Source organism: Vanellus vanellus, assembly GCF_965231255.1.
Source record: "Vanellus vanellus genome assembly, chromosome: 1".
NCBI classification, from domain to species: domain Eukaryota; kingdom Metazoa; phylum Chordata; class Aves; order Charadriiformes; family Charadriidae; genus Vanellus; species Vanellus vanellus.
In genome coordinates this window covers 121,714,674-121,738,680 of record NC_138905.1, presented here as the reverse complement: position 1 = coordinate 121,738,680, position 24,007 = coordinate 121,714,674, and the positions used below count along the sequence as shown (strand labels likewise).

General features: G+C 41.6%; 1 protein-coding gene across 1 annotated transcript in view; it reads right to left on the bottom strand.

Annotated features, from left to right (window-relative positions):
• Positions 1–6,516: 6,516 nt before the first annotated feature.
• IGSF5 (immunoglobulin superfamily member 5) overlaps positions 6,517–24,007 on the bottom strand; it is a gene marked incomplete at both ends in the record, with an annotated part of 30,971 nt that continues 13,480 nt past the window's right edge. Inside the window, 5 exons of the mRNA XM_082489434.1 lie at positions 6,517–6,585; positions 15,574–15,650; positions 17,728–17,840; positions 21,904–21,928; positions 22,435–22,566. Coding sequence (XP_082345560.1) covers positions 6,517–6,585; positions 15,574–15,650; positions 17,728–17,840; positions 21,904–21,928; positions 22,435–22,566 — 416 coding nt within the window. The remainder of the gene's footprint in view (positions 6,586–15,573; positions 15,651–17,727; positions 17,841–21,903; positions 21,929–22,434; positions 22,567–24,007) is intronic.

The following is a 24,007-nucleotide window of genomic DNA, read 5'->3' as shown; positions in this document are numbered from 1 at the left end:
CCCACCAAATAAGAAAGGTCTTTTAATTTTAAAATAGAACTGCCCCACTGAAATCAGCAAAGATTTTGCATGAACAAAGGGAACAGAATCTTGACTTGTGATTTAATACAAAGTTATAAAATTTCCTCAAATTTGATTGCACAATACAATATAGAATGCAATTCTTTTCAGGATCTTCAGGTGAAAGGTAGTCAATAATTAGGTCTTAATTTCACATTGCTGATATTTCAGTAGATTATACTCAATTGATGTTTCTTCACCAAAACACTGTAACACCGTGCCACAGGATCGCAGTGCCATAGTAAAACCTTGCCTCATGCTTCAAAGCATTGCACAAATCAGTTAGAGCCCCAGTATGACAGAATCCATGACGTAACCATCATATATAATTTTAGGGGGAAAAGGGGTTAATTTTATTTTAACTTGTTTTGCAGTTACAGCTATTCTTCAAAGTATATTGCTCTGTTCCACTTGAAGAGTGGCACACTGCCCCGCCACCGGGTGTGAGGACTTGTGGTGATGAGCGGCTCTATCCTTGTCACTCCTCTGTGTTTGTCCCCTGCTCTGGCAGTGGATAAAAGGAGTAGGGGAACGTAACTGTTCCTCTGCCAGCTCGGATGCCTCCCCAGTGAGTTTTGACGGCTCAACATAGACACTGCATCTCTCTTTGTCCTCTTTGAGTTGTTCATTTTGAAAATGGAGACTATGAAGCGGTGATCAGATTTTAAGTCTTTTCAGAAGCCTTGCAAATTTCCAAGATGCAGATGTCCACAAAAATGGCTGCTAAATTTGCTTGTATTTTAACAGAACAGTCTCTGTTTTGCATTGTTTGAGCATGTCTGTCTGCTCTATACCCAAAAAATAATGTAACCCAGAGGACGTAAGGCTAATTTTCAAGCAGGAATTGCTGCCCCACCACTCTTCCAGTGTGGACCAGCACTCATCATGAAGGTTACTGACTTCTACATAGGTGCTGCAACATGCAAGAGAAGCGCTGAGACAAAGTGAAAGGGCATAGTGTTCATTTTAACAAATGGTATGGCTTTGTAGTAAAACCATGTAAGTGTATTGTCTCATGAAGGAGGATTCATTGCCTGTCCTTTGGCAGGACAGTAGAGTAACATCTAAATGAAGCCCTGTGTCCCTGAAGAGTGGTATGGAACAGTCCCAGCTTTGAATCCTTACTCCACTGGGAAAGAAAATTACATTTTGTCACCATCTCTGAAAGACTGTCAGCTGTGGGGCAGGAGGTCTGACCCACGAGTCTCCCTTTGTCCTTTCACATTCCGTCTAAAACGGGTGGTAGCAACGCATGTTTGCAGCAGAGAGACCCAGGGTGCATGAACACACGGCCCAAGAGAGCAGAGCTGAGACCACAGCATCAGTTTCTGACTGGAAAGTCATTGGGACTAAGGGGATCAATAGCACAGATGAGCCAATCCAAGGTCAGAGCAGCCCCTGGGTTTTTTGTGATGGGAGGCTAATGAGTTGGAGGCAGAGCTGAGATGGATCTGTTTGGCTTCTCTAATAAAATCATCTCAGTATTGTTTTCTCTGGATTTTGGCATTCTTTCCTCAAAACAAAAACAAACAGAGTGTTCTGCTGGAACATGATTTTTTAAAAAAGCACTTAGTGTAAGTCTCATTTGAGGGAGCGATCATACCTCAGTAGAAAATAAACAATATAAATAACATCTGTGTGACGTGAATTCTGCTATGAGAGCTAATGCCTAATGACACTGGGAACTTCCAGACATTAATTCTCCCAGCTGAAAAGGAATAGCCTATTGCAATATTCCTCTGAGCCAGCAAATATCCATATTCATTTAAATAACTATCTGTGCTAATCTAGCATAAATAATCCATGATTTCTAGGATAATGTAAATAAGCTGTTACCAACCTGCACCTCCCAAAGAACAGAGAGCAGGGTGAGGAACGGGTAAGAGAAAACTGAATTCCCCAGGGCAGAAGTGCAGGAACCTCATTCAGAGCTACTGACTGCAGCAATGCAGAGCGCTCCGATCAAATCCCACCTTCGCCACAACACGGCTAACTTTTCCACTGGCCGAGGAGGTTTAGTGCGGACATGTTAGCGTGGACCCGACTCAGCTTCTCTTTCTTTCTCCAATTTTTCCCAATAGCAGCTCAGGAAGGTCAGTTGAGATTTGCATAGTGTCCTCCTGAAGTCCCGGTGGGTGGGATGATGGAAATACACAGCCATCAGCATGTGTGCATAGGCCGGAGAAAGTGTGCAGGCAGAGGCAGTGTGTTTTATTGGATCAGCTGGTATTGCTGAAAATATTAGGCAAACTTTCAGGTATGCAAGCCCTTATTCAGGTCTGAAATAGCAGCAGCAATTTTCAGAGCTAAATACAAGCTGAGAACAAATGCTCAGATGTTAATTAGGTATGTATCTATTAGGCCTTTGTTTAAAGAAAAGATATTTGGTAGCTGTGGAGAAGAAAGGATGGTAAAGAGGGAGGAAAGTGAGAGACAGAGAAAGTTAAAGTTAAATGAAGCTGCTTGTCACCTAGGGGGAAGAAGAGACAGGTAGTTTATAGCCTGGGGAACAAGAGTTGATCGTGGTGAGTAGGAGGAGAGTCTAATCATAAAAGTCACATCTACTGAGAGCGTGCTCCTCCATATCAAGTGGCTTTATGAATTTCAATTCCCAACTTCATCTTTAGAAGGGGTTTTGGAGGCTGTTCGGAAAAAAAGTACTAAGATGCCAAACATGTTTTGGGAGCAGTGTTTTCCTGTTGGCATCTAGGGTGTTTTTTTTTTATTACAGCTTGACCATGAAACCGTTTTGGTCTATACTGATTGCTTAATTTTACTTAAGACAGTTACCATGAGGCTATTGGATTAATTTTATTGTATTTCTGGGAATGTGGGTGTGGGATTTACAGAAATTGAGGGAGGGGGACAGTTGGGGGAGACCCCCATTTTAGATGGGTAAGATATAGTTGGGTGGAGACGGAAAGGTAATGAGTTATCTGCAACACTTTGAGGGCACCATCCTCTGGTTTTCCAGGAGCTCCTGCTGGGGAAGCTTGTAGGAAGCTGTGTCCTTCCTGCCTCATGCAGGATCCTTTTGAGGAAAGAGGTAGCAAGGCCAGTAACCAAGGAGTTCCCATCTCTGTCGCAGGGTGGCCCAAATACTCAAGAAAGGTGTATTTTAGGTTAGCGGCACCGCATATTATACATTCTACCAAATAAATATTGAAAATAGAAGCTCTATTCAATCAGATCAGTAAGAAACCAAGTATTTAGTCAATATTGTGAGTACCCTTCAGTAAGAGTTCATCTGTTGATGCTGCTCAGCCCACACAAACCTGAGGTGCTTTTTTTATTGTAAAAAGAAACCTCCACATGAAGCCAGTGTTATTTTTAAGTGGCTTTGTATTAAATGTAGCCTGAATGTTCTGTGAAATATAAAAATGGTGAGACAACTTTAGGAAACTTTACTGTGGAATGAAATACTGTTTATCTCCAATGCACTTTTCCCACATATACATGTACAGAATTCAAATCAGAACATTTTGTAAAGAATCGTGGAAGGGTTTTATACTATCAAACTGTGCACAGTTTGTGGGCAGTAAAAAACTAGACACTTCTAGATTACTAAAATGTCCCTCAAGTCATAATTATAAATCAATATGCATGTGTACAAAAGATTGGTGTCTCCATAAAGTGGCTGAAATTCAATACTTTTGGTCTACTGTGTCTTCTGAAAGTGCCTGCATATTTTATATTCCCTGTGTGCTAAATATTGTCTCTATATTTTATGAATTGTTATTTGTGGAGCTCTATTTGCAAACATAAGTAACAGCTAGTACTGGAGATGATGATATACACGATGTATAACATGCCTGAAGAAAACAAATCTGGTAGCATACAAATGCCCCCAACTATAAATTTCAAGGACACCATAAGAATTTTTAACCTCATGCTAATGCTGTTAAGAGTATACCATAGCTGTGTGGGATGCATTCTTGTAGCTGGCAGGAAGGAAAATAGCTCCAGACTGGTTAATGTGCACGTTTCCATGGTTGTGGTACCTATTTGTGCAAAAACCCTTCGTTTGTTTGAGTCAGTGGGATGTGCGGTCAGTGCAGTGTAATTCCTGTTGCTGCTGTGTGTTGTCCACTGGCAATCATCTGCTGAAAAGTGGTCCCCAAGGTAAGTGTGACAGGCTGGAGCCCTTTCCAGCTCCCAAGCAAGATGCACAGCTGGAGAGTGACCTGGCCGCACGCCCCTGATATCTGACTTGGAGCTATCAGCAGGGAAGGGGTCTCCCACACCATTCCCACATTAGGGGTCTCAGTCATTCAGTAGCAGTGCTGGGAGGTGCTTTTGCCCAACTACAGCCTGAAAACCAGTTTGGGAAGCATTGCTGGTATCCTCTGAAGAGCTTCAAGCACCAGGTAGCGCAGCGTGGAAATCTCAGTGGGGACTCACCGGCATGGAAGGCACCATATTAGTGATACAGGAATTTATCTTTTCTCTCAGAGCACGTGTCTTCTTTCCCGTGCCCTCAACATATTTTTTTTTTTATTAATGTAGAAGGATATAGATTAATTGGAGAAAAGGTTTTCTTCAGACCTAGGTTGGCTGCTTAATATGATACCAAATGATACTAGAGTATAGTTCCATTCCTTTTCCAATTACATTCTAATGAATCAACATTTTCTGCTGGAAAACAACTGCCTCCATGCACTTTCCATTTTTGTACCACGGGGTTACTTTTCTGACAACCAGGAGTCCTGCTAACCATGCACGTGCACAGAAAGCCAAAGGTCCGTGGTTTTATCCCCGAGCCACAGGCTGGTGTAACCCTGGCCCTGTCTTTCTCATGCCATGGATATTCCTCTAATAAAGTGGATTTTTGTCTGTGTTTAGGTTACATTGAGCTGCAGTAGTAACTAGGAGATGTCAGCAATACAAATACTTGTATCAGAATAAGGTAGATGTTTCTCTCAGCGCGTGATTATGTCAAGGAAAAAACACAGATATTCCACAATGTAAATTGCTTAGATTTTTCTCTGTATAACACTATAGCTCTTTACATACCATGCTGTCGGTACAATGGGAGTGCATTTCAAAGCTCCTCCTTCACCAAACAAGACAGAAAGAGTGTAGATGGCCAGAATTTGAAACAGCTTTGTATACAATTGCATATGGCAGACCATGAATTGGTCTCAGCACTTGTTCTGACAGACTGACTGAAAATGCGACTAGCGGTGCAAAATTTGGCACAATTTAATGAGATGACAAATGCTAAACAGGCAAAACAACTTCTGTTTCCTGAGATCAGGTTTCAAATTTCTTATTTTTGTTGCCCAAATTATCACTGAAAGTAATTCTATGTAGCAGCTTCTCTCAGCACTCGAAGAGCACCTGCATTGGTTCATGCAAAAACGCTGAATAATTCAGAATGCTTTGAGTGAGTAGAAAGACAAGTACACTGAAAATAACCTGTTTTTCTGGAAGAAGTTTGCCTTTTTGTAAAAAACTAATATGCTTCAACTTTTTCTTGTGAAATACAAAATTTCAGACAAAACATTTCATCTAGAAATCATAATTTTTAGATTGGGAAGGCACATATAGGGTCCATGCGCCAGATCTGCTCCACCGACAGGTTCACCTAGCTAAAGTGCCTTTCCCATGGTCATTATCAACTCTATCCCTGATGAAACAACAGGATCCAGCAGGAATACCAGCAGCCACCATTTGCTGTGACCCAAGTCATTTGGCTGCTAAACTCGGCCCACAAGTAGAACAGAGATATAAAGCATTCAAGCAACAACTCTTAAAAGTCAGGAGTTTCAAATCCACAGTTTTCATCTTAAGATTTTTGCATTTCAATCAAAGTAGGATTTTTTTTGGCATGTGGGTGATTGTTTTTTATTTAAAACTGCAACATCGGATTTAAGACAAATAGCTTTAACAAAAGAATGTATTGAAATGAAAAATTCATTTCTGATCCAAAGATAGTTTTGTTAGAAATTCTGAAACAGCCCTCCTGAAAACTTCCCTTGATTTTATTACAGAAAAGAACTTGAAAAATGTTGTTGATCTATAAGGTCGAGATTATCATTTGTACATAAAGTACATAAAAAAGCAGTAGGTTTTGTATTAACCAGTGTTATCGTTAAACAGTTCTTCTGAGCTAAAAAATCTCTTGCAGCACCAGTCCTTGATCTTGCTGTGGATAACCTAACATTTGTGTCTGATAGGAGTTTTGTTGATCTCCTTGGGACCCAAAGCACAGATTCTTGTTCTTGCAGAGTCCCATCAAATTCATTGTCTCTGAAGTTAAGGCTGTCATTTATATCCAATATTTTGCCAAGATGCTACATAACAAAGGTTGCAATTTTAATTCATTACATGAGAAAAAAGAAAAATAACTTATAGCTTAAACTGAGGGAACTGGCGTTAACCTCTCTCTATTGCACAAAGCCATCCAAACATGTAAAATGCAACTGATAGAGAAATTTCCTGGAGAAGTACATCCTAAACAAGCGTCACGTTTCTAATTTTCTTTGGGCTGATCGGATAATCAGAACGTCTTTGAGGTTGCACCTATGGGAGAGTAAAAGCAGTTACAAAACTAAAAGAAATCCTAGAAAAGCAGTCCTGCAAGGGTCCTCAGGAGGTTACCTGCTAAACCTCCACCCCAAAGAATTATACCAAAGTGAAATCTATCATCAGCAACCCACTCAAAATCTAAATACAAAGGAAAGGATGAAGAGCAGAACAAAACAAAAGCTTCACATGCAACACACTGATGGCAGTTTTGGGAATTCATTAATTTGTCTTATGCTATCTGAGAGATTCCTGTGGACTCTGCAGTCTGTATTCTTAAGCAAAACATGATGTTGGGTGTTTCTGCTCTGGTTCTCTTAAAGAAACTACCCATTAAGCTGTAAGAAAAGCTTAACATCTGACATTGCTTTCCAAATACATTAGAAATTGCAACAATACACATGCCACTATTTCACATATCTGAAAGACCACTCTCAACATCTCAGTGTTCATTCAAGGCAGGCTTTTTTTAAAGTTCCCATGACTGGCATGATTCCACTTCCACTGACAGCAGCCTGTTTTCAAACTGACCCCAGCAGGATCAGTGCAGGACAAAGGCCCAGCAGTTTTGAAAACTCTATCTTCATTTGAAATCAGTGCAGTGGATTTCCAGTCCTAATTACTTATGCACTTTTACAAAATGTCATTGCAGAGGAAAAGACAAAGAAAAATTCATTCTCAAATGCATCCAAGAAATGTACACTTTGGATATTTAAATGAAGTAGTGAGACTTCACATAGATAATTACAAAGTAGCTCTAAGGAATGAAAATTTCTTCCGAAGTTATAAACTTGGACCTTCACAGAGCTTCCTAAATGAAACACTACAGTCGAATATTTTGCTGCAGCCAGCTCCAGTGTTGGTTTTATCGGCCTCCAAGTACATGCTAGCTGCTGGTTACTCTTCCTTGCCATTTCCCCACCTGGTCTCAAGCCCTTGGAAATTTCTGGAAATTTCAGTGTTCTTCCCAGTGAAATTTTTTATCAAGCCCAAGATGGTTCCTAACTATTGACCAACCATCTTGTGGTTTGCTTCTGGAGCATTAATCATGTACAGTCTGTATTGCCTTGGTATTCTTCCAGTATTAAACATATTAAATAATGCATTTGGTACATATACATTATTGAATAAGCCATAGAGGAAAATGTTAGATAACAAACGTGGACAACATGTCTCTGGTATTTAATGAGTCCCAGCACCTCAAGGAAAAACATGGGATAAATATAACTATCCTAGAAACATTTCATAAGACAGCTGCCTTCTGTTTTAAACACAACTCTCTTTCTTCCCCCATCCCCTCCCCCCCCTTGCCACCCTTTTTGTTACTAGAACATGCTGCTGGTTTCTAAATTTACCCTTCTTTACTGTTTATTTCTGCAGAGAGGAGAGGTGCTCTGGGAAGTAACAGGATTGCCTGTCTCTGCTCAAGAGACCTTTTCCAAGACCTCTCTGCTGCGCTTAATTTCTTGCAGTTCAGCGCAGAGACCTTCCTGGTACTCACCAGAGACATCACTCATTCATTTCCAGAGCACATCAGGTTTCCTCTGGTCTGTGTTACCCTAGAGATTAATATATGATGAGATTTGCTCCATTTATGGCAGAACAGTTGTTTGGCATTTCCTGACTGTTCAATTACAGGTCTGCTATGGCAGGCTTTCTCACTAGGACGGAGGTTTTGAAAAGCTGTCTGCTACTGCTCCCCCTCCAAATAACAAATACACAAGTAGAATGGAAAAAACACATCTGAAAAAAGCTGAAGGCAAGCGTTATGTTTGTGGAAAGCAAATATTCCCAGACACTGTGGACTGTCCTTTGAGTATAAAGTATACTGAACCAGTTAGCATACTGAGTTACCAAAAAGTTTCTGAGGGGGTCAAAGAGCACCTTATTGAACACTGTCTCTAAAAATTCCTGAAATCGGTCATTATTTGAATCCCATGTTTAGCAAAATACTGGGGTGGGAATATTTCCCAGAACTTGTTGCACAGGAAAAAAAGACATTAATCAGAAAGTTCACCAAGTAATCTTGTCAAAAGATGCAGTGTTTATGGTCATTAGTAGGCAATACTACTGAAGATTTTGGGTTGCATGTGATTTTGAATAGGAGGGAGCCAGAGGGCTTGCACCAGCTGGATCTAGACTGCCCAATTCTTCCCTGACAGCACTGCGGAAAGTGTAACCCAAGCATGCCTCTTTTGCTTTAAAAATCTCATCTGCAAGAATGAGCCACCCAGCCCCTGACTTGTCGTGCCAGTTCTCCTCACCACCAAAGGAGGAACCAAGCAGCAAGTTTGCTCCTGGGGCAGGGACTGTGCCCACGGCGGTTTGCCTCTGCCCTGCTGCCTCTTTCATAGTTATTTGCTTTAGAGCAAATGCCCCGAGCTACTTAGATTTTATTCTCACTGTGCTCTATCAATTAATGACTAATTTCATGAATTTCAATCAACTCATGATGTGTACTGGCCCATTTTCTGTGGAGCTTTCTCTGAAGTAGCGTAGCCTCCCTGAGGTCGCAGTTCACTGGATATAACTTCACAGAAATGGAGGCTGCTGGCTGCTGGTCAGTGACCTAAAACTAATTTTCTGATGCTATAGAAGATCTCATACAACACATTACAAATGCAAAATGCAGAAGAGTAGGACCACAACAACCATTTCATATTTAAACCCTGATATGCAACAGCTGCTAGAGTGTCTGCTGGGTTTTGGTTTCAAAGTTGTTTCTTCTTCAGGTTAGTTCAGTGCTCTACTAGTCCTGTCAGTCTGAGAAAAAAATGGTTTCATTATTCACTACATTCTACACATTGAAGGGACAAAAGACAACTCTAGTGGTTCTCTGCGCAGCCCAACATTACAGGAGCATGTTTCTAAGGTGGTCCCCTCTATCAGTAAGGATGTAATATTGTCAGCATTTCTTTTACATAGTTTTAAATCTCTTGGTACTGTCAGCTTGGCATCTAGTTAACCATGGATATTTGACAGTCATATGTTCCAAAGCCTGCCTGCTGACTTATCATCTGCCCTAGATGCCTTTTTATAGGAATTACTATAAAGGGACTATTATGCTGGGGAAAGATTTACATAGTTTATTGGTTTGGTTGGGGAAACAGATGCCCAAATCTTTCCATCTCTTCCAGCTCTTCAGCCAGACAAAAAGAGAACTAGCAATACATGGATGAATTAGAAGGTAAAATGAGTGCATGTATCAGCTGATTTCAGGGGTGAATCCTTCAGTGATGTTTTGAATACTGATCTTTAGTCAATGAAAGCAGGACTTCTGCTATTACAAGCATGTTGTAGTCATTTCTGCAACCCATATGACATCAGTGATATGAATGATGAACACACATCTGGCATTATGAAACAGGGCTCTCATCTTTAAATTGATTTGACAGATGGCAGCTCCTCACACACTGACGCTGTGGAAATGTGTGATAAACTGAAGGCTCTGCCTGCTATTAGCCAGCCAAAAAAAAATCCAAGTCTAACTGCATTAGAACAAATTGCTGAAATTAATGTTGTAGGAGTACTTCCAAATGTGTCTGCATGCATCACACATTTGCCTAACTGTTAGAACAAAAAATCAGGGAGATATAGCTCTCTGTTTCTGAAGATTATTTTTTCTCCCTGCCCTCAGTTTTTAATTCTCATTCCAAATTCACTTCATTTACAGGAAAACATCCGCCCAAAAGTTCCGAATACCCTCAAAATATTTCAGATACACCATTGCTTCAAATAGCAAACCAGTTCCATCTTGTCAACTTTTCATACACTCAGCACTTTTCCCTGTCCATCAACAGACATACAGCCTGGAAATTCTTTCTCATTTCTTCATGGGTTAATCCCACCCACGTAACTTCACTCCTCCCCTTCTTCCACAGAATCTTCAAAAAACTACTAATAACTGCACCATAAACTGCACCTGCTTTTTCTATATCTGTATCATCAATATTTATTACTTTCTTAATCAAGATATGCTGACCAATTAATATCATAACATGACATACTCTACAGTACATTTCATCAGTAAGGGTAAAATTATTTGCTGTCATGGGTTTATATTTCTATTTTATTGGCCTTTTAATTTGATTTTGATAGCTTAATTTTTCTTCTCGAACAATCCTTAGAGTCAGAGCAGTTATATACAGTGCAATAAATGGAGCTACAATTCATCCTTCATTTCCTTCCCAGTATAAAACCACAACCACAACTAAACAATATTTCCAGTTTATAGAGTGTCATTTGGAGTAGTTTAGAAGAAAAATAGATCCTTCCCCATTAACAGAGCCATGACTCACTCTGGATTGGAGAGGAAGAGTGTGGCTGTGGTGGCAAGTGCAAGCCTCATGTAGCTGTGCTGAAGTCAGCTGAATTACGCCAGGGATGAATCTGGCCCACTATAAACAAGCACTCACTCCCTCTTATGAAATGGTCTTCTGATTTATCATAGAGACATTTATGGCATATTAAATGGACTAATTATATAGCCTGTGTAGGATACTGTCCAGTCCTGCAAGATGCTCAGTCCTCAGAGCTCCTTTTGTACCAGTGGGACTTGAAAAAATGCAGTTCCTTGGAGGTGGCACCCAGGACCTGACAGAACTGGCCCCTGTTTGGGCTAAACTGTCTGTGGGACTGCCCCAAAATCTGCTAGAGCCAAGGTAAGGGATCCACCTCACTGCACCTGGGTTTTGGAAGGACCTCTGTGAAATGGGTCAGGGCATGAGAAACAGCCCCCCTGGATGGGACTGTTGTCCCTAATAGCCATTTGGCCTGCAGCTCAGCCCTGGGACTAGGAGCAAAGATCACTCTCCTCCCATTGCTGACAGTAACAAAATATGCAATTAAATAGAAGCCTGTAACTCTACTCTCCATTTGACCTTTTCTTGGCTAATGTAATCAGAATGAAGAACTCCCAGCACCCTTGACTGATGCTTCTGGCCTCCTCTTCCAGTGGCTGGTAATATTTTCCTCAGCTCAATAATTTAGTTCGATATTCATCATTTTTTAAATGTCTCACACACCTTTTACCCCTCTTCGTCTTCGCTGAGGTATTACTTTTCCCTAAGATGATTTGCCAAATCTTTTGTTCATGTTGTGAATTGATCAGTGCAATTGCTGGGCAACATTTATCTTCTGTGAAAGTTTTGCATTAATTTCTGATTCAAAGAGGTTGAATGGCCAATAGCTGACCTAAGTGATTTTCTGTTGTCACCTTTTACAATAAGACCCAGAAGAAATTTCAGGTCGGTTGGGTCCATGGGCAAGGACTTCTGAGGAAACAAAACCTTTGATATAAAGTCTCCCTTAATCTCTCAAATCATTTAAAATTGTAACTTTTTACATATGCAACGGAGGGGATCAAATTTGAAGCTGATACCCTGAGAGACCCGGGAAGGCTGCCTAATGCTTCTGACCAGTGCTGAAACTTTCCATCCAGTTTTCTCCTGAGAGTGGTAGGAATGGGCTGTGCAGCACGTATGATTGCCTCTGTCCAGTCAAAATGCTAACTTGAAAAATCTTCATTCACTGAGATTGCCCTGCTTTTCATCTCGTCCCCACATCCATGAGCTGCTTCTAATTTTAAGACTCTCCATTCAAACTTTGCCCATATGGACCTATTTTCTGGCCTTGTTGCTGTGGTTAATCCTGATCCCATAAGGTGACATTAAGCCAACCACAGAAATCCTAACTTCTTTCACCTTGCAGATGTGGAGAGACACGGCTTTAGGTCTTCAGTCTTTGTGACTCTTTCCATCACTAGATGGGCTCCTCGTTCTCTCCCCATGCTGCTCCTGAGGGAGGACCTAGGTTCTTCACTCCTTCTTCTTGACCTCCACAGAAGCACTGCAAGGACGTTTGCTCATTTTTCCTGATTGTCCAGGTAGAGAGAGGCAATTTGCTGGAGCCCACCTTTTTATGACCTCCTTCACTGTGGAAAAAATTCTCTGGATAACTCGTCTTCCTCCTTTATTTTACCCTCTATATCTCATTAAAAAGTCCTGAAGAATAAAGATGAAAAACCTTTGGAATGTTTCCAGTATCCAGGCGGGGAAAGCCAACTGACAAACACAACTTTCTGTGCTCAGAAAATGGAGGGGTAGGAAAGCAGGTGGTTTCTGAAGAAATCGTTTGATTCAGCACTAATCAGCAAACAGTTAAATGTCTTTCCATCTGATTTCTCCTACTTGACAAGAAATACGTTATAATGAAAGAGCACCATAATGTTTATTATGCAATATATTGGCAACAGTGGTGACTGAACTTTATTAAATGCATCCATGCCAGAAAACCTCTATTATGCACTTAACATGGAAGGTTATGAATGTAAAAGAAAAACACTTTTTTTCATCTGGGAAATGTTTTACTATGTTTGTATATGATCCCATAAACTTAAATCACGAACTGCAAATACACAATTTAAGGTAAACCTTCATCAACCTATATCAGCTCTTGTACATACAAGATGGGGACAGCACAATATACTGAGAAGCCCTGTTCAAACTGAGAAATAGTTCATCTTCACAAGCCATTTTTAGATTCCTCCAAAATATTGAAAGCAGTTACAAAAAATTTTCACCTCTTGATATTTTTCAAAAATATGCATGCAGGTATTGATGCAGCTAGAAGCTACCATAACAGACTTGTATCAAATATTGTCCAGAGACAACTGGTTTAACAGAAATGGTTCAACTTTATGCTGTATGCCTCCGATAGATTTCAATGTTTCCCTAGCCACTGGGCTGCAAGGGACTTCCTAGGCCATCTAATCTAGCATTTGATGTGGAGGGCTGCACCTACATTCGTGTTTCAGTTTGAATCGGGAGCATCAACCCAACGCTTGTGAACCCAGTCTCCTCGTGGTCCTTACTCACAACACACTTGTTCTCACTGTGGAGCTGCCTGAGAGCAGCCAAAGTGGGTCCCTTTCAGATGACACCAAACAACTTGATGCCCCCTCGGTGCACAACCAGTGCACATCAACCACCAACGAGCACCTAGTCAGTGGGAAATGGCTACAGCTAGCTTAAGTTATTGCCTTCCCCTGAAACGTGCGTAGGGAGGATATGGGGTCCTCAGCACAATCTCTTTTGCTTCTCAGAGCAGATCATAATGTACCACATGCCTTGTGCATGTAAACATAGCCAGCGCCCTGTAATCTTGTTCATAAGCATACCAAACATTGTCTGGAACTGTTGCTCAGGGTTATAGATCCACCCTGAGCCCTCAGCTGTTTTGTGCATGCTTTTCAGCTTTGCTTTGATAATATTTTGTTTGACAAGTAATTAATGTCAAACATAATAACTACCAGCCACAAATACATCAGTATCATTGCTATTAGTTTTACTATTATTACTTTGATCACTGTTTTAATCATTGATTGGGTACATCCTAAATTTCATTGCCAAAAGAACTAGACACAATCTGCTATGATTTATATGCAATGTCATCCCAAGACAGATTTCTGCATTGTACATGTTGAAACAGCTCTTCAAAAATAAATGAGTTATCACTGTGTTGAGGAGTGAACTTGGTACCACATCACTGCCACTTTCCCAAGAGAATGTTGGCAAAAACCATCATGGAGGTGCTAAATGTATTTTACAAATATATGGCATAAATTAAGATCCGCATTGCTGTTGTGCTAGAAGCTCAGAGAGCCCAGCATCACCCTTCAGAACGGAGGTAGCTGAGAACAAAACAAGTAGAGGAATAAATACTGAGCCCTACTTGTTTATGCGTTAGCCATGTGGAAAGGGGACAAAGCTCTAGGGTGGACTGGGTGTTCACTGAGTGCTTCCCCTTTCATCATTTACTGCTGAGATACCAAAGGTCTCTAAGATCAGTGTAAAGTTCCTGACTGAAGCAACTTCTGCAATGTGGAAATGTAATTGGAAAATAAAATCAAGAAATGATCCAGATAAAATGCACATTTATGTATAGTATCTGAACTGGATTTTGTTTGCAAAGGAACCTCAGACCCCACTTTCAACAGTGCCTCCGTCTTATATCCACATCTCCTCCAGTCTGGCAACTGGAGAGGACAACAAAAACATTCCAGACCTCCACTTTGCCAAAGACACCCATATAACAGCTGTCCAGAGTTATTACATGCCCAGAGCAAAGCAAATCTCCCCATTATAATGGTTTAGTGTATAATATACACGAGGTGAATTCTCAAAAGCCAAGCCAAGCTGAACTAAGTAATTAATGGTAATAAGTGGGCTTGTGGAGAGAGAAAAGGAGACTTTTTAATCCCAGGAATGATAAAAAGACAACTGGCTTTACCTATGGGAAGTCTGTCCCAGCCAGGGATATAGCCAGGGCTATCCATAATGCTGGCCAGCAGAAAGGCCTAGCTGAAATCGGGAGGAGGAAAGAGAGAAAAAGCAATGGAGAGGAAAGAGCAGACACTGACTGAATTCAGTGTTCAAGGAGCATCTGGATGATGCTCTTAGTCTTATGGTTGAGTTTTAGGTACTCCTGCAAGGAGCAGGGAGTTGGACTCAGTGATCCTTATGGCTCCCTTCCAACCTGACATAGTCTATGATTATATGAATATATAAGAGGAAGTTTGTGACTTCGTAACTTTAGCCTGGGAGGTGGGGAGGAAGATGTAGCAGGGCGCTGAGGGGAACAAATGTGACAAAAGCTTTATTAGACACTTCTTTGAAATATCAGGGGGTCCCTTCCAACCCTGACCATTCTGTGATTTTGTGATTCTGTGTTGTTTCTCCCTCATCACCCATCCAGTTCCACCCCCCTACCACCCCCCATCAATCTAAGACCAAGACTAACACCCAGAGCACTTATCCTTACAAATCAAATATTCAGGAATGCTGAAGGGACATTCTACTTAACTAATTACAGCTGCAATGGACTTGTAAATGTCTACCTCCACCCAAAATCTATGTTTGGATATAGTACAATACGCACGGTATGAAAAAAAAAAAAAAAAGGTCAAGATATCAGCATTACAATTACCTTTGGTACAGAACTGGTATGTAAATCTGCAGCAAGGACAGCAAACTTTGAATACACTGAGAGATGAGAGGGAATTCCTGTAACAAAAATATACAAGATTACTGTTATTTGGTGTCCACTATGGCATGAATATGGCACAAGCCATGCAGGAATACAGATAAATATGATTTAATATTGTGAACCAAACTCTAGCTGACTTGTAGGGCTAACATGGCCAGGTCTTTTTAGTGGGGGGGAGCTTGCAGGGGTGACTTCTGTGAGAAGACACCAGGAGCTGCCCCCATGTTGGACAGAGCCAGTTCCAGCTGGCTCCAAGATGGTCCTGTTGGTGGCCAAACTGAGCCCATCAGTGGCACTGGTGGCACCTCTGTAATAATGTATTTAAGAAAGGGTAAAAAATGCTGTGCAACAGGAGCTGGGAAAGAGGAATGAGAAAACATGAGAGAAACAGCCCCGCAGACACCAAGGTTAGTGAAGAAGGGAGGTGAAGATATACTCCAGGTGCCAGAGCAGAGATTCCCCCGCAGCCTGTGGAGAAGACCACGGTGATGCTGATTGTCACCCTGTAGTCCATGGAGGATCATGGTGAAGCAGATACCCACCCTGCAGCCCGTGGAGGACCCCATGCCACAGCAGGTGGATGTGCCCTGAGGGAAGCTACAGCCTGTAGAGAGCCCACACTGGAGCAGGCTCCTGGCAGGAGCTGTGGCCCCATGGAGAGCAGGCCATGCGGGAGCAAGTTTTCTGGCAGGAACTGTGACCCTGTGGGGGACCCACACTGGAGGACTCCATTCCTGAAGGACTGTACCATGGAAAGGACCCATGCTGGAGCAGCTCTTGAAGAACTGCAGCCTGTGGGAAGAACCCACATTGGGAAGTTGGTGAAGGACTGCATCCTGTGGGAAGAACCCATGCTGGAGCAGGGGAAGAGTGTGAGGAGGAACAAGCAGCAGAGACAATGTGTTATGGACTGACCACAGCCCCCATTCCCCATCCCTCTGCAGTGCTTGTGGGGAGGAGGTAGATGAGCTAGGAGGGAAGTTGAGCCTTGGAAGAAGTGGGGGTGGGGGAGGTGTTTCTAGTTTGTTTTTTTTTTTTTTCTTTCTCGCTATCCTAGTCTGTTATTAGTTGGCAATAAATTAAATTAATCTTCACCAAGTAAGGTCTGCTTTGCCCCTGGCAGTAATTGGTGAGTGATCTCCCCCTCCTTATCTTGACCCACAAGCTTTTCCATGTTATTTTCTTCCCCTGTGCTGTTGAAAAGGGGGAGTGATAGAGCAACTCGGTGAGCACTTAGTGGCCAGGCAAGGTCAACCCAGCACACTAACAAATATGAAAGGAGCCCATCTCAGACTCAGCAGGATTGATTTGTCCAGGTTTACTTAATTTTCCTTTTATTTTTTATAACTGCTACATTTTACAATACCACATACTCTTGAAATCTTTCCACTGCACTTATTTCTTCACAATTTATTTGCTAGAGAGGAAACAATGTATGCCTAGATTATAGACTGCACAATAATTTTATGTCATTAAGTGTTTGATTAAACGTTTTGATAATAATGTGGTTATAAATGCAAGTGGTGGGTAACGATTTGGTGGAGATTTACATTTGCTTTTGAAGACTATTTGTGCTTGAGGACTAGAATTTATAATGCCTTAGTCATTTATTGGTAAAATCATAGTTCACTAACTGCCTTTTTTTCTTTCCTTCTTTTTTTTTGTTCTTTTTGTTGTTGGTGGTGAATTGTTTTGTTTTTAGAGACCAACTCCAACTGCAAAATATTGCCTAAATTGACTATCATATGGGAATCCAGTACTCCCACCTTTGGCCCCAGAAGATATTTGGAAGAATAAAGGCATTTAAAAACAAAACAACAAAAAAAAAACCAAACAAAAAAAAACCCAAACAAACAAACAAACAAAAAAACCAGGACTAAAACTAAATTCACCTGCAAAGAACTTTGATGTTTTCTCAATACTTTTGAAGGACCATACTCTAGAAAATCCAAAATGTTCTGAAGAGGTTCAGGCCAAGTAAAAGTCCTTCGCAAAATACTGTGAAATCTTGGAATGTAATTGCTCAACATGTTGTCCAAAATGCCTATGTTGAGAAGCAGTTTGATAATATGTGATTTACTGGCTTAGACTCACTTGAGATATGTTCTGTGTTCCGCTGTTCCTCTGGAAGGTATCCCTGATTTTCACTGCCATGCTTTTGCCTGTTTTCCAAATCGCCATCTATTTTCTTCTCAGCTGAAACTCTTCTAGAAAGAAAAAGGTCTGTCATTAGAACTTCATTATGATATGAGAACTCCTGGGTAAGAGGCTACAGAGAAGAAATTATATGTCTTCAGAAAAAAATAGGTGCAAAAGGTATCTGGGCCTTCCAAGTAATTAGCTAGCACAAATCTTGTCCCATATAAGTATTATCTCTGAAATTCTGTTTAGAAAGTTTCCATCAGCTGCATTATAAGAAAGTGGGAAAATAAAGTGAGCAGTCTTCAAAGGGTGAAGACTCTGTTCCAAATCATAGGTTTGGTAGGAAATTAATTTTGATCTGAATAATAATATTTCTGAATTACAGGATTTTCAGTGGCCCAACAATGGAACACCACGTAGGTCACTTACGACAGCCCATAATTTGTGTGACCTGAGCCCCCACCAAACTGCAAAAGCAAAGCATGTTCATAGAATCATAGAATGGTTAGAGTTAGAAGGGACCTTAAGGATCTTCTAGTTCCAACCCCCCTGCCATGGCCACAAACACCTTCCACTAGACCAGGTTGATCAAAGCCCCATCCAGCCTGGCCTTGAACACTTCCAGGGATGGGGCATCCACAACTTCCCTGAGCAACCTGTTCCAGTGTCTCACCACCCTCACAGTAAAGAATTTCTTCCTAGTATCTAATCTAAATCTACCCTCTTTCAGTTTAAAACCTTTACCCCTCGTCCTATCACTACGCTCCCTGACAAAGAGTCCCTCCCCATCTTTAGGTAGTGGAAGGCCACATCACCACAGTTAGCTCCCAAGTGATTCATCTGTACGTTCCAAAGTTAATCTTTGAATCTTTGAAATTTACTTTACAAGTGAGAATAGCCACAATGAAGTTGACAGATCTTCCTTGGTTAAAGTTACACATCTCTGAATTTGCAGAACGGTGACCTGCATAGCTGCACAGCTAGAAAAGAGTGCCTTTTTACTGAAAACTCTTATGCTAGAAGAGATGCTACTATTCATCTGTTCCTACCATGGGCTCCTCTCCAGGACAGTCCCAGGTCCATCTTTGCCTAGGTTTCTGGTGTGGTAAGCACAAATTGATGGCAGGACTATGACAACCCAGGGATTTGTAGGGGAAGGAGGAAATATTCTCAGTTAGCAATACTTGCAGAAACTGTTGCATTTACTTTTTGTGTTTAGTAGGAATTTCTTTGCAGGTCCATAGAGCTTCAGATGAGCATTACTGATGCACATGTAAATCTGATGAGGCAGCTATGACTACATGGCTTTTGTAGGAGATAAACATGTTAGATACCCCTAAGAAACCTGTCATGGTTGCTAGAAGACAAGAGCAATTGTTTAGTAATACCACCTCCACCTGTTACACGATACTGTACTGTCTATTTTATCTGATCCTTAGATCTCAACAAACTCAGTGTAGCAGCCAAATTGAAAGCAGCTACAAAAAAACTGTTGGAGGTACAGAAAGGTAACCAGCCAAGTTAAAAATAAATGTGAAAGTAAACCAATATATCTTTGGTCTCACCACTTCTTTGCTACTACTACAATGTAGCTTCCAAAATCTGGACAATCCTTCTTTTTTCCGCAGGTAGGTTCCCCCAAGAAAAAATAACACCAGACCTACAAAATCTGTGTTTGTAAATAATGGTTGTGATTTCAGTGTCATTGTTTACACATGCTAAAACTTTGCAGAACTGTCAACACTGAGTTTCTAAGTCCAAGATGAGGCACAGAGCCTAGACTCATCCCAGTGCTTAGGTATTTGCTTAAGTGTTTGCTTAACTTTCAAAGTGTAAGCAATGTTTATGAAGTCAGTACAACAACTCATGTTTGAAATTAATGGGAAAATAGGAACTTTACTGTACAGAGATCTAAAACCACACATTCTGTCATGAAGATATAACTGTATTTTCCCAGACTAGATTCAAAGACATAGGGGGAAAGTATAATATTATGCCCTATTCTGGACCTGTTCAGGTTGTCTGAAAGAAAGCAGTGTGCAGACTCACATCAGCAAGGCAAGGTCCTAGTAAGGACACGGACCTGGCCGTACCAGTCCCCACTGCTGGGCAGATGCTTCCCTGCTTGTCCAACGGATTTTGCCTTAGCAGGGTTGACCCTTGAAGAGGACTTTTGGCAGAATCAAATCAGAATGCAAGCAAAAAGGCTTTGTAGCACTTTTCTCATGGCAAAACCGATATGCAATTTGTACCTCCCATTCCCTGGTCATTTAGTCCTGCCCTATTTATATAGTTGCAGCTGGTAAAATGATCAATTTAGCATTACAAACTCAGAAATCACGTGGAAGTTTACTGGAATGGCATGGCCTAATTAGCACCATTTCCTCAGGAGAAAATAGTGTTTACCTTATTTCCTTATTTTGTTTTGTATCAATAAAGTGCTGTGTAAATGGAAATCTGTCAACAGACCTTCACACAATTACCCCACAAGAGGCCGTTAATGAAGCTAGGTATTAGTGAAGTGCTAGGTAAGGTGGTGCAACGTTTTGTTACAGATATGGGGAATTAAAAGCCCCACAAGTGTAGGCAGAATATGAATTTATGATACTCCCTAGGAGCTTAGAAAAAATAAATCCGAATAACCCCACTGGCGTTGCTGTCACAGCTGCACTAGCGCCAATAAATAGGATCTTAATGCTGATAACCATCAGCTCATGATTTTTAACGTTTTCCAACTCAATGCAATAATGTACCAACCGACAGCTTTGTACTCAAGTGCATCTGATAATCACTTGATTAAATGTTGACACTCATCATCGGGGCGGCTTTTTTTTTATATCTTTAATTTTTTATCAGTCTAACGCTAATGAACCTTAAAAGAGTCAGGGAGGCGGTCTAATTTGCTCGCCAACCTATCCCAATTAACTTGCGGCAAGGCTTCTGGCCGGAATGTCGGGGGATCCCACCGCCCCCCCTTTCCGTCGGCAGGTAGCCCCATCGGAGCTGCCGGGCTCGCAGTGACCCCCTGTGGCGGCGCGGGCAATCGCCCGGCACGCTGCAGGTAGCCAGCCTGATGCAGGCAGGGCTCCTTCCCCGCCTTCCCCGGGGCACCTGGGGGTACAGCCAGTTTTTTAAGTGTTTGCTTTGCCCGTCAGCTTCAGTAGGAGTGTATTTTCAGTTTGTAATTTCTGCATTTGCTAAATCAGAGAGGTAGCGTTTGCAGGTTTTTCATAATATCATAGAATCATAGAGTGGTTTTGGTTGGAAGAGACCTTTAAGATCAAGTCCAGCTATTAACTTAGTACCGCCAAGTTGCCACCAAATGATGTCCCTGAGCACAACATCTACCCGTCATCTAAATACCCCCAGGGATGGCAACTCAACCACTTCCCTGGGTAGCCTCTTCCAATGCTTGACAACTCTTTCGGTGAAGAAATTGTTCCCAATATCCAATCTAAACCTCCCCTGATGTAACTTGAGGCTGTTTCCTCTTGTCCTATCACTTGTTACTTGGGAGAAGAGACCGACCCCGACCTCTCTACAACCTCCTTTCAGGTAGTCGTAGGGAGCGATAAGGTCTCCCCTGAGCTTCCTTTTCTCCAGGCTGAACAACCCCAGTTCCCCCAGCTGCTCCTCATAAGATTTGTGCTCTAGACCCCTCACCAGCTTCGTTGCCCTTCTCTGAACTCGGTCCAGGATCTCAACGTCTCTCTTGTGGTGAGGGGCCCAAAACTGAACACAGTACTCGAGATGGGGGCCTCACCAGTGCTGAGTACAGGGGGACAATCAGTTTCGTAGTCCTGCTCACCACGTTATTCCTGATACAGGCCAGGATTTTTATATTTTGATTCTTTTTACCCAATTTAATCGTGGGAACAGATTTCTCAACCTGCTGTGAGCTGTGGCCCTCGCTTGTCACCCTAAGGTCAGTCCTCTTCCCTGCATACTGGCCCCCCTTCCCCTGCTATGCCTATAGAAACGGGCAAGGTCACACAGTAGGGCAGCACCCACACATCCTGGGACTGCTGGGCAGTGGGGCATGGAAAGTGGCACATCCTTCTCATCATCCTGCAGAAGCCTGAAAGAGTTCAGTTAAAAGGAAAAATTCTCCCACCTCATCCAGCTTACCTTATTTCATTTTGATATGTAGACCCTGGGGGAAAGAAAAGAAAACAAGAAACGTGTTTAAAATGCAGGAAGATAAAATGTGACCTACTAGAGAGCTCCTCTTAGAGCATGCACTGTGTTCCAGTACCACAGGGGCAGCTCTCCTCCCTGTTTACAAAACTGTGGGACACCCCCATAGAACAGCTTACACAGAAATTGGAAATTAGGCACACAGCACTGAAGGTATGCTTGAACAAAGAACCTCAGCATAGGAACTAAATATCACTGAAAGTTAATGTTCTTCTGAAAAACACAACCCCCTTGTAGTAAATGTGAATGGCTGACACTGATTACTTTGGAACCACTTTATAAGAGAAACAGCAAGGTGAAAGTAAGGAGCATCTTAACCAGGCCATGGTCAAGAGCAGGATCTGTCTGCTCACACTTCAGCCTACAGGTCTTTGCACAGCGCCACCGCTGACACAATTAGGAGATTTATACCTAATTGAGGATACTTTTTGATGTATAGACCAGTTGTGAAGGTCCACTTACCTTTTTTCTTTAGACAACAGCAGCGTACGACAACCACAATAATAATAATCAGAAGAATAATACCAACAAGTGAAAGCACAGCCGCAAGTACAATAACCCATGTGCTTCCGTTGTCTTCACGGTAATCATTTTCTGTTAAATTAAATGGAGAAACATTGTACTATCAGAGCCTCAAAACATCCTTTTCAGAATACTTACCTTTTATGTGAGAAGCTATTAACAGCTTGTTGACTATTTAACAAGGAACCTGTTTTCCAAATGACAGACTCTGTATTTATGGATGGTGCCCAAGAATTTAAAGTGTTTCCAAATGCAAATTCTTTATTGCAATTGTAACTTTTCTCACAGCTATTTCCCTTTTGAAAAACGCAGGGTCACAATCTTCCAAACTAAAATCTATTTTGTAGATATGCTCGGCCTCCCAACATCCTTTGGAGATATTTGGGGTTGGGGAGAGGGGTTAAGATTCAATTTGGTTGTCTGTACTGCAGATATTAAGTGTCTTGCCTAGCTGCTCTTGTCAATAGAGAGAAAATATCTATTTTGGGTTACAATTCATTTGGCCAAATGTATATGTGTCCCTTTGGATAAGATGAACAGCTCCATTTCTCCCCACAGACCACAGCGATAGTCTTAGGTGACTAATACAGGTAGGGATCTCCAGCCTGTAGACATGATTTTCTGATGAATCTCATCTTGAGATTTCTCTCACTGATTTCAGCAGGTGTTTGATTTTGGTAGGGCATCTGTTACCCACTTAAAGAGCAGTGAAGAGCAAAGCCTGTCAAGAGTAGCACCGTTTGGGAATATGCAGCTACTAAACCATCTTCACTACTGACTTTCTTACACTAACTAATTCCTTTGTCCATGCTGTAATCTACAGAGTTAAATTAGGATACTTACATATAATTCAGTGTCTTGCTGAAATTGGTTGCTAGGACCAAGTGGTTTTCCTACAGAGCTCCGACATGCACAAAATTTTAAAAATACTTCATATCTCTCATGTAGCTAGATGCACAAGGAAGGTGTTGGTTCTGACTTTCACATCATCTTGCCCTTTAGTTTTGACCAAATATTGCAGAAGCACCTCAAATTTGGCTACTTTTTGGAAAACAGTCCCAAAATAATTTTGACAGTTGTTTAGAAAAAAGCTTCCAATCCAAATTACAGGTGTGAGACACATCCAAACTTGACAAAGCCCATTCTGTTGCACTGGGTTTATGGTTGTTATTTCCTCATTAGAGGTCCCAGTTAATGACTGCGTGACCCCATTTAGCTGACAGCCTCTGGAAAAGGTACTGCAGTGATGTAGGTGCCTGGTAGCTGTGCAGCATCAGGGCTATTCCCCTGATGCGTGAACCAGACTACCTGCTGGTTTACCTATGGCAGGAAATAAAGTAGATCCTTTCTATCTACAAATTTGCCTGGGCATGTGTTTGGGGTTTGAAGGTTTCAGACTGCAAAAATAGGATCAGAGTCTCCTACAAAGCTTGAACCTCTGTTAGGAGTCTGCATTCTCCAAAACTCAGGTCACTATGATTAAGCAATTTGTTCCAGTCTTCTATAATCCTAA